General features: G+C 31.3%; 1 protein-coding gene across 5 annotated transcripts; it reads left to right on the top strand.

The window, feature by feature from the left end:
* Positions 1-2,416: 2,416 nt before the first annotated feature.
* Positions 2,417-10,904, top strand: LOC111314544 (protein argonaute 16-like). 5 transcript variants are annotated; one of them, XM_089752617.1, is made up of 23 exons: positions 2,417-2,642; positions 4,594-4,815; positions 4,895-5,097; positions 5,203-5,412; positions 5,544-5,680; positions 5,780-5,889; positions 5,987-6,084; positions 6,192-6,357; positions 6,467-6,583; positions 6,673-6,780; positions 6,896-6,958; positions 7,141-7,254; positions 7,351-7,516; positions 7,593-7,705; positions 7,808-7,945; positions 8,051-8,184; positions 8,708-8,773; positions 9,265-9,328; positions 9,580-9,691; positions 9,767-9,840; positions 10,088-10,182; positions 10,276-10,307; positions 10,429-10,904. In XM_089752617.1, the coding sequence occupies exons 2-23, from the start codon at positions 4,594-4,596 to the stop codon at positions 10,596-10,598; spliced, it is 2,712 nt and encodes a 903-aa protein (XP_089608743.1). In that variant the 5' UTR covers positions 2,417-2,642; the 3' UTR covers positions 10,599-10,904. The 5 variants fall into 5 exon arrangements, with proteins under 5 accessions (XP_089608743.1, XP_089608745.1, XP_089608746.1 ...); XM_089752619.1 differs by lacking the exon at positions 2,417-2,642 and having other exon boundaries at positions 3,965-4,624; positions 4,719-4,815; XM_089752620.1 differs by lacking the exon at positions 2,417-2,642 and having other exon boundaries at positions 3,965-4,624; positions 4,716-4,815.
* The last annotated feature ends 544 nt before the right edge of the window (positions 10,905-11,448 follow it).

The raw sequence follows: 11,448 nt of genomic DNA, 5'->3' as shown, positions 1-11,448 counted from the left end.
AATTTCTTGCCTTGTGAATCAACTTTGATGGACAGAGATGATCACCCAAACATCGGCTCCAAAGATAAGATTTGATTAATCAAATCAATTTTGATGCAAGTTTAACGGTGGAGATCATCCCTAATGTTAAGATTTAAGTGTTAAATACTTTACATTGAAAAACCCTTCACTCTGATCAATTAAAAAAACTTTGATGCATGTTCAACGGTGGAGATCATCCCAAATGTTTAAGTGTTAAACACTTTTTACTGAAAAACGCTTTACTTTAATGCAGCTCCCATAAAAGGTAAAGATATTATTATTTTGCTTAAGTTTTGTTTGGGATTTGCATAAATATTACAAAGGAAAAGGAAAATTTTTTTAAAAAAAGGTAAAAAAACAACTAAATGTTTTTCTTCTGAAAACTTGTTATAAGATAAATGTAAAAATAAAAAAATATTATAAAACAAACAGTTATTTTTTATTATAGTTTGACCATTAAAGTTAATAGTTAAAAAATTAAAAATAATATATTTATTTTGATATCCATTATCACACTAAATAAATAAATTACAAAAAAAGTCAAATTTACTTTTAAAGCAAAAAAACTCAAAAAAATATAAAAAAATTTTAAGTTATAATATGTAAAAAGCCCAAAAAATGCGACTAAGTTATAAAACTAAAAAAAAAGTTAATATAATAAAAACAAAGCTAAAAAAAAAGTCAATATAAAATATGTTAATATAATAATAATAAAGCTGAAAAGAAAATGTCAATATACAATAAAAACTGTAAGGAAAGAAAATATTAAAATATATAAAATATATGAAGAGATTTCATATGTTAAATTTTTTTTGCTCTATTTTAACCAATTTAGATATTAGAAAAGTGAATAAAAAGTACAATTCTCCTTCTTTCTTTTATCTGTGACAATATATAAAGTAATACTCTTTGTACAACTGATTAATGTAAAAAAAAAAAAATCTGGAGATAGGAAATGTAATCCTTGGCCAAATGTTAAGGTTTTGGTTGTTGGGAAATGCAATAAATGTAGGAATACGCACTTTGCTGAGGTGGTGTTTGACGACCTTGAAAAGAGATGCATTGGCTTAAAACTCATTTATTTCGATATATTCTAAAGAGGATTGATAGAAGAAGTTGGTAGCAGAACTAGATTATTACTAAACAACTATTTCATTAATTTTTTAAATTAGTGTAATGGATTACAAAAAATGTAAATTTAATTTTTTTTTTTTTGCATCAATCATGTATAATATATATTTAATGTTTGATTTATTTATTTTTATTAATTACAATATTAGTATTTGTCAATCACTTTTTGCATATTTGTAAAATGTTTTACCTTCATTTAATTTATTTATTTTCTTTTATTTTTAATTTTTTAGAATTATATCTAACTATTTATGATTAATATTTTCATAATAGTTAGAGGTGTGTTACGGTTAGAAAATAGATTAATAATTTAGAAAAAATATAAGTTGTTAGAGTTAAAAAAACCAATAGATTTGAGCAGATTAATAAAATTTTTTATTTAAATAAAAAGTTAATTGATAGAAAATTTTATTTAAAATAAATAATAACTTCTTGAGATTGTAAATTTGAGTAGCGTAGAGTTTTTGAACGGAAATATTTAAAGTTACGTAGTCTCAAATCTAAGATAGATTTAGAATTTATTAAGTAGTGTAGGTAAATGATTTGATTTAAAGTTTGTAAAATTTTTGAATGGATAAATCTAGAGTTTTGTAAACTCAAACTTGAATTATTTTGATTTTATGTATAAAAATTTCCTTATATTTAAGGATGTTGATTTGGTCTATTTGATTAATTTTGAATTGAATTATTTAAAATTGAATTAATTGAATTATATTATTTTATTTTCGTTAATTTAATGGAATTTATGAATTTTGAAAATTAATCGATTAAATTTAATTCGATTAGTTCAGTTAATTTTTTTAGTTAATCAAATAAAAAATATATTTAAGTTAAATTATATTTTAAATTCTTAATTTTTCATATTTTAAATAAATTAAATAAAATTATCTAATAAAATATTCAAATACCAAAATATTATGCTAAAAATTTTAATAACTTATGAAATTAAATAATCCGTTTAATTTTTTTATTTTGTATTTAAATTATATTATATTTTAATTATAATTTCAATTAATTTAGTTAATTCAAAATTTGGATCGAATTAATAAAAAATTCAAAAAAATTTTAAAATTATTTTTATTAACATACTAAAATTAATTCGATAATAAATTGATTAACAAACATTAAATCAATTGATCATTTAATTAGATTAAAATCAAATTATAAATACTCTTAATTATATTTTATTATCTTTTGAATTTAACATTAAAAATATATATTTTTATGAATATATGTAAAACCTCTTGTAGCATAGCACGGACATTCTAGCTTAATTTAAAAATTTTCCCCAAAGTAACAATGCTTCTCATTCTCTTGCTTTCCTTATCTTTCCTTTTCTTTCGCTTGCATCCCTCGATCCAAACACAGTCTTAAGCTGAGAGTCTTTCCCTCCATTGTCACTCACTCTTTTCAGAGCCGGGGACCCAACTCTTCGTTCTCTTCTACCTTCGTATTTTCCGCATAAAAAGCCCTAGAAATCTTGCTTTACGGTATGATTTCTCCTGTCTTTCTCGTTTCTGTCATCGTCGGTCGTCAGGCTTCGTGTTTTCTTTTTCTTGTTTCTTTAGTTGCTTCAAATGTTTTGGTCTATGCTTTTTTTTTTTTGCTGTTTTAGAGTGTTTTTATGTCGATTTTGAACTGCATTGTTGTCTATTACTCTGATAGCTTTTTCTTTTTTTTTTTTTTGTGTTTTTCATTTTTTTGCTTTAAATTTTACCTTTCTTTCGCTGTAAGCTATATAGTGATTTTCTGTTTTATTTTCACTTTCTCGGCTAATCTCAGACTTTTTTTTTCTTTTACTTTCTCATTTAATTTGAGGCTCTTTTTATGAAAAAAATTATTTTTAAACTTGTCTTTGACTCTCCTATAAGTTTATCACTATTTTTTTCTGCTTTTTTATGAATCGCTGAAAACCTATTATCTTTTTTCTTATTTATCTCGTATTTTAATTCTATTTGATGTTAAAAAATTAACTCCTTTAGCAAGCTATTTCCTTGGACAATGCCCTTTGATTTTGGCTATATTAAATCATCGTCAAAGCGATTTTGACTTTTTTTAGAATGATTTTGTTAATCCGTACAAAAAACCCTAATCAGAGAAAATATTCCATTAAGAGAAGCTCGTAGTTTGTTGTTATTGGATAATAAAAGCTGTATTTCACTAAACAAATCTATGCTTTTTCTTTTTGCCCTTGTTTCACCCCCTCAGTGCTTGTCCTCCATTGTTGAGTTTAGAGCAACTGAGTGCCAGTACCGCTAAGAGAATGTTGGCTTTATTTATTTATGCATTCTTATTGTTTAAGGTTGCCTTTTAGGTTTTTATCTCCTTTTTCTTCCAATTTTAGTTTATAAAACTTTAAGCTGGGTTAGTGGGATTGCACATTACCTATTGGGTGTGGTTGTTTCCTTTATCTGCTATCTACATGTTTTAATCTGCATTTTTTATTTTTTATTTTTGGCTTTCTGGTTCTTTAATGGTTTTGTGTTCCCTTCAAGGATTTTCCATAAAAGTTTTTTTTTCTTTTTTTTGAATTTTACTTTTTGGTTTTAGAAGAAAAGTATGATTTTAGTTGCATATTAACAGTATATAAACTTATGAAATCAACATCTAGTAGTTCTACTTTTCTTTTTGTTTTTCATCTAACATTTAATTTGGGAAAAATGTTTTCTGGGCTTATTTCATGTTTAGTTATGTAATGCTCTTTGTTCACAGTTCTAAGAATTATGTAGTTTTAAAGTTGACTCATTAAGTTGTTCATGCTACTCACTAATAAAAAAAAAAAGCTGGGAAAAGGGAGGGGGGGTGGGCTGGAGCGTGGCAAAGGCTCCTCTGCTTCACCCTGCCAAACTTAGTTTGGTATGAAATTCTGTATCAATTTCTTTTCTTTGCCTTCATAGGTAAAATATTCAGGATTGTTTTTGCTTTCTATTAACAATATTGCCTTCCTTTTCACCACAAAATTGCATTGCCTTGTCATTGGAAAATTTTTTTGTAAGATTTTATGTTGGTCATAATCTGTATCTAATCTTATATGCTGTTTGTGAAATTTTGTAATCTTGGACAACTAGTTTCTCATTTAGGGGTTTTATTTATCATTCGTTTTCTATTTTTTTATACAGTTTCTTCTCTTTATTTTTCCTATCCACTTTTCATTCGGAGGATGAATTTTATTCTGTGGATTTCTTACTTGAGTATGTATGGCTTTAATATTAAATACTGTAAGAAAGCACAAGTTCCTATTATCTGTTCGAAGCCATTCAACAAATCAAAGCAATGTTTATTTTATAACATTGTGTTCTTGTGAATTTTCTGACATTTCACCATACCATAAGATTTGTGTAGTCTAATATATTTGTTGTTTGCATGTTTGCTATATTTGCTAATTAGTGGTCTTACATAACTATTAATGTAGTACTAATGTTCTTATTGGTTGATTACAAGATGGAGAAAGCAGGAGATGCTGAAGAAGCAGGTAAATCCCCATTTCTGCCCCACCCACCTCTAACAATACCATCCAATGTGAATCCAGATGGAATGAAGCCTCACAAGTATTCTATTGCTAGTAGGCGTGGGGTTGGGATGAGTGGACAACAAATATCCCTGCTCGCCAATCACTTCAAAGTTTCTGTCAATGCCACAGATGCAGTATTTTACCAGTATACTGTAGGTTTATTTTGTTTTTCCATCCTGTTTTTGGAAGTTCACTTTCAAGGATGAATATTCACTAACATACACTTTGTAGGTTACAATTTCTTCAGAAGATAAAGTAGTTGAAAGCAAGGGGATTGGGAGAAAACTCGTTGATAAGCTTTACCAAACATACTCCTCCGAACTTGCTGGGAAAAGGTTTGCATATGATGGTGAGAAGAGTTTGTATACAGTGGGTCCTTTGCCACAGAACAAATTTGAATTTACAATAGTGCTAGAGGAGTCATTCGCAAAACGGTATATTCTTTTACTCTTCTTTACTGATTTTAGCTTTTGAATATGTTAGAATCTGGTTATTAAAAATTTTAGTTGCAATCACTAACTGTTTGGTAGTGAAAGCAGGAATCCTGATGGTGATGGGAGCCCTGTTGGGACTGGTAAGCGGATAAAACATTCTTTCCAGTCAAAGACTTACAAAATGGAACTAAGCTATTCTGCTAAAATACCTTTGAAGTCGATATCTCTTGCCCTCAAAGGAGTTGAGTCAGATAATAGCTCTCAAGATGCATTGAGAGTGCTTGACATCATTCTGAGGCAACAAGCCGCTAACCGGTATTTAATTTTCTTTCCTATGATTTCATTTATTCTGAAATATTAATCTTAATCATTTTCTCTGTACGCATGTGCGTATCTGTATGTATTGCTGGTCCTGTATCGTTTGAACTTCTATTTTGGATTTATAGGGGGTGCCTTTTGGTGAGGCAGTCCTTCTTTCGAGATGATTCAAAGAATTATGTTGATGTGGGAGGAGGGGTATTGGGTCTGCGGGGTTTCCATTCCAGTTTTCGTCCCACTCAAGGGGGCTTGTCTCTAAATATGGGTATATTTTATTCATTCTATCTAAACTTTGATCTGAAAGCTTTTTATTCTCGTCATCATTTTGTTGGTTAACATTTCCAATTTTAAACCTTTGTCGCAGATGTATCTACAACAATGATTCTAAAGCCTGGACCGGTGATGGATTTTCTAAAACTGAACCTGAATGTAAATAATATTCGTTTTGAGAATGATGCTCATTTCTGGCTGAAGTTAAGAAATAACTAAACAGCAAATAGTATTCTCCATTACTTATTGTCTTGAAAATTAGTTGTTGTCTTGAAAATTAAACATAGTGTAAATTCTACAGGCCAAACGAATGTTAAAGAATATGAGGATTAAAACAACACACCGTAATATGGAATTTAAAATAATTGGTTTGAGTGAGAAGCCATGTTCTGAGCAATAGTATGTGCCCATTCCCTGGAGACTTTCCTTTTTATAACTTCTATTTGTGTTCTTTCTCCATGAAAAATTTATAATTCTGGTTTATTTCTGTCTTTTATTTCTCCTAGCTTCCCAATGAAAGTGAAAAATGGTGACTGTTGTGAGGGGCAGACTGTTGAGATCACAGTGTACGAGTATTTCACTAAACACCTTGGCATAGAACTTACATATTCTGCAAACATGCCATGCCTTGATGTTGGTAAACCAAAACGGCCTAACTATTTACCACTAGAGGTCCGTCAATTTTTTATGCTTGATAGATAGTTGTGATTTAGTTTATTACATTCTACACAGTTGTCACTCATGTCTAAGATCCTGATGTTTAATTTTTGTGGTGAACTAGCTCTGTTCACTTGTTTCACTTCAGCGGTATACAAAAGCATTGTCTTCAAATCAAAGAGCAACCCTGGTCGAAAGATCCAGGCAAAAGCCTCGGGATAGAATACAAACTCTGACTCATGTATGCTTCTTTGTCATTCTTGTGGCCATATATGCATTTGTGTAATAGTGCATTGACTGCCACAATTTTATGCTTCATCGACCTGGCAGGCTTTGAGAAGCAACCAATTCAATGAGGACCCTGTGTTTTCTGCATGTGGAATTTCCATTGGAAAGGAATTGACAGAAGTTAAGGGTCGTGTCCTTGAGACTCCACGGGTATGTATTATTGCTCTCTTTATGTTGGGGAGAAAGAAAAAGAGCAAGAGATCGTACCCTAGTTTTAAAGTGTTTAGTGGGTTCATTATAATGAGTTTTCTTTTGTCATTAATAGTTGAAGGTTGGTAATCGTGAGGATTGCATCCCACGAAATGGACGGTGGAACTTTAACAACAAGGTACATTGAGAGAGATTTTTTGTTTATCCCTCATTTTTTAGGTTACAGTTAGCAGCGTTTGACTCGATCTTAATTGATAGCAACTCTGTGCTTCAGAGTTTGTCTTACTTCTGTTTACTTTCCTATAGCATTTTATTTAACAGTTTATATTTATAGTTCTTTTACCTTCCATCCTTTTGCAGAGACTTCTGGATCCAAAAAATATTGAACGATGGATTGTTGTCAACTTCTCTGCCCGCTGTGACATCAGTCGAATTTCAAGGGATCTTATCAGTTCTGCAAGAAACAAGGGCATTGTAGGTTATGACATATGTTGACTGTTTTGTATTATACTGCTATTTAACTTGGTTACCATAACTGTCTTCCTTGTACAAATGTATCCATACTTGAAGGAAATGGAACGCCCACACACATTGATTGAGGAGGATAGACAAGCTGCTCAAGCCAGCCCTGCTGCTAGAGTGGAAGCAATGTTTGAGCAGATTATAGCAAAGCTTCCTGGCCCTCCTGACTTCATTCTATGTGTGTTGCCAGTGAGGAAGAACTCTGATATTTATGGTAAGGCTTTCCCTGTTATTGTTGAGATTCTTTTCTTATTTGATTATTCTACTGACATTTTCCATGTATTGTCAAGGACCTTGGAAGAAAAAATGTCTTTGTGATATTGGAATTGTCACACAATGCATTTGCCCTGTAAAAGTTAATGACCAGTACCTCACAAATGTACTCCTTAAAATCAATTCAAAGGTAAATCTTAAATATATGAGATTAAAGAATTGTTTTAACTTTTATGTTAATCTACCCCTCCAATGCTCCATGATTTTTACCACTTGTCTGTCTTATTTATAGCTTGGAGGCATCAATTCTTTGTTGGAAATAGAGCAACCCTCAAATCTCCCATTGATTAAAGATACTCCTACAATGATTTTGGGAATGGATGTTTCTCATGGCTCCCCTGGTCGATCAGATATCCCATCAATTGCTGCGGTAATTAATTTCTGATATTTTTTAAAGTATTATAACTATTCCCTTTATTTGGTGATATGCCATATAGTCTAATTTTTGCTACTATGTTCTAACGTAAACTTTCAGGTTGTTGGTTCGCGTTGTTGGCCTCTGATTTCAAGGTACAGAGCATCTGTGAGAACACAATCACCGAAGGTGGAGATGATTGAAGCTTTATATAAGCCATTACCAAATGGAAATAATGATGATGGTATTATCAGGTAGTCTAGTAAAAAACCATATCCAGAACTCCATATGTGGTGATTGCTCTTCTCTACCTCTGAGGGCTTTGATATGGATTATTGAAGTATAATTTTATGATAATATAATATAATATTTTGATTTTATTTTTATATGATTTTGAAAACTTTTCTATTCATGTGGTTCTCTCATAAACAAGATCAAGATGAATTTTCAGAGTTAATGAAATAATCAACATTTTTCAATCCATCTCTGAAGTCATTTCTTTATTATTATATGTTATATACTTATTTAATTTTAAATGCCAGAATGAATAACATTACAATGTACTAAAAATGTAATTTAGATGGTACTGGTATGTTGGTCATAGATTTTATTTTTTACAATATTTGACACACCATTATTACTTATTTAACTTTATTTTGCCATGCTGAGTTGATACCACCAGGAATGTTATGTCACCTTGGCTTTTTTGGTATTGTAAAAGTAAAATGATGGATATTCTTTTGAGCTTAATGTAAATCCAAAATTGTTTATTTGTAGGGAATTGCTTGTAGATTTCTATAAGACGAGTAACGGTCACAAACCAAAACAGATTATTGTCTTCAGGTTTGTACACTCTTATGTTTGTGGATTTTCAGTCATTTTATTTCATTGATTTTGGAACAAGAGTTAGATCGTTGGAACTGAAGTATCCTCAGACCTTAAAAAATGAGAAAAAAAGCATGTCGTCCTTTTACTGGTTTTTTAAGCTTGTACACTAGGTTCAGCAATGGAGTGGGGGGTAAAGTTGCCATTTAGTATTTTATTTTTGTTTGTGTGCCCGTGTTGGTTTGTATGCAAGAGATTATATTGTTGTTTCTTAAGATGTGAAACAAAAAAAGGAAATCATTGTTTCATATTTCTTGTATGAACCAGTCATATACACTTTGCAGTACTGGCTTAAACAATTTTATTCATATTTGGTTAAAGATGGTCACTATGCCTTTTATTTATCATTGCATCTGATAGGTTGCTTTTGGATTTCCTTTTGTTTTTCATTCTGGTGTACTTTTATAATACTTCATTGCCTAAATAATTGATTTTGATAATTTTCATAGGGATGGAGTAAGTGAGTCTCAATTTAACCAAGTTTTAAACATTGAGCTGGAGCAAATCATTAAGGTAGGTTCTGGGACTCTAGCTTATCTTTTTATCACTACACCCACCATCTCCCAGGGGAAGGGGAGGGTTGCAGTTGCGCATTCATTGATGTTTTTAGAGGGCGGTTGGATGTGCTATGTTTTAGTGCCTTTGTCTGGCTTTCTTGTCCAGAGCATTTTTAGGTTTTCAGATTTGACTAAGAGGTGGTTCACAGTTTTTTATTTTCTTGATATAATAGTTAATTCTTAGATAGTTAAACTTCCATTGTACAGGCTTATCAGCATCTGGGGGAGACTGATGTTCCCAAGTTCACAGTAATTGTTGGTCAAAAGAATCATTACACTAAATTATTCCAAGCTAATTCCCCTGAAAATGTTCCTCCAGGTTTGCTCCTGATATTTAATTTTCTTATCTAGTTTGACACTTTGTTAATTTACTCTCTCCTTCTCTCCTCCCCAGGAACAGTTGTGGACACAGAAATTGTGCATCCAAGAAACTATGATTTCTACATGTGTACTCATGCTGGGATGATTGTAAGTTCTATTGCTTACTAATATTATCGGTATTTTCTATTTTATCTATTTTGGTTGGCAATTAAATAAGCTTTTGGTTGATATCCATCCAATGTTATGAAAAATGTGGTAGTATTTCATTTGATCTGAATATATACATGTACATACATATCAGTTGGTTGACATTTACTGTGCCTATTCTGTTAATATTATACCAACTTTTAGGAAAAAATTTGCCAACTCCATTGCATTGTTTCTCCTATAACAGGGAACATCTAGGCCAGCTCATTACCATGTCTTGCTTGATGAGATAGGCTTCTCTCCTAATGACTTACAGAATCTTATCCAGTCTTTGTCATACGTGTAAGTTCTCATTCTCCATCTGTGTATCTACCATTGGAGAAGGTACCAAACCTTTGCAATTGACTGTTTATTATAACTTTTTACCTAATGCAGATACCAAAGGAGCACAACTGCTATCTCAATTGGTAATTTCCCTGTATCCTACCCTAGTTTCATGGTTAGAAAGACATTTCTATCAATTAGCTTAATCATTATTTTCATTATTATTTCTTGATCTTGGTTTTTTTCCCCTTATTCCTTCTCCAGTGGCTCCTATTTGCTATGCCCACCTTGCTGCACAGCAGATGGGACAGTTTTTGAAGTTTGAGGATCTGTCAGAAACATCTTCAGCACACACGACATCTGGAGGAAGTATCCCCATTCAAGACCTTCCCAGGTTGAATAAGAAAGTGGCAGGCTCAATGTTCTTCTGTTGAGGATCTGCTGCTACTGGTTACTAATTTTGGTAAACACCTGCTAACTGTAGAATGTAGATAGTTTGGGTGGCTAGGGTATACATACATTAGGCGGCAGGCAACCCCGGGTTTTTGCTTCAGTGGGTTGGAGATTATATATATATATATATATATATATGAGTTCTTTACAAAAACAAATCAACATTTTTGCATTAACCATTTGAAAAATGCTTAGAGATGTTAAGTGAGTTACATTCTTTCTTTTTAATTTTGTTTAGGAGTATAAAACATCATATATTATATTTAATCTCAGTTCGTTACTGCTTATTGATTGCATATTTTCTACTCTTTCTACTAAAAATTTTCCATGGCTTTTGCTCATTTGTTTTTTCGACGTTGGCTTCTAACTGGCTAACTCTAATGTTCCTGCCACCGGTTAGAAGTTTCAATCTGATAATTATACTCTGTGAATAAAGCTTATCATTTGACATTGAGCTTACAAAGAGATGGTGGTGTGACTTTTAGCCTGATATTGCTTTGCATCTTTCATAATTAGGGAGCTGTTGAAAAGACGCACATCTCAGGTATTGATTGTAAAAGTAAAAAGCATAAATGGAATTTACTGTATTTTTTTTAATTGATTATAAATTGCTTTTATGGCTTTGCTTTTAACTTCCTTGACCAGTTTCCAACTCTCCTTTTCTTTGAGTAGAAAGGGTGACAATTGCCTACTTTCACCTATTGCTTTCAATTTGTCTCTACACGTCCATTTTGGACCACTAAGAGTGCTGCAATTTTCCAATGTTCGTTAGTTTTAAGGTTTTAGGGGCATTAGTATGTGCATTTCATGAAACATGTTTATATATATATA

The sequence above is a fragment of the Durio zibethinus genome, chromosome 23 (genome assembly GCF_047325235.1).
Source record: "Durio zibethinus cultivar Kanyao isolate XHJ-2024 chromosome 23, ASM4732523v1, whole genome shotgun sequence".
In the NCBI taxonomy this organism is placed as follows: domain Eukaryota; kingdom Viridiplantae; phylum Streptophyta; class Magnoliopsida; order Malvales; family Malvaceae; genus Durio; species Durio zibethinus.
This window is presented reverse-complemented; position numbering and strand designations above follow the sequence as displayed.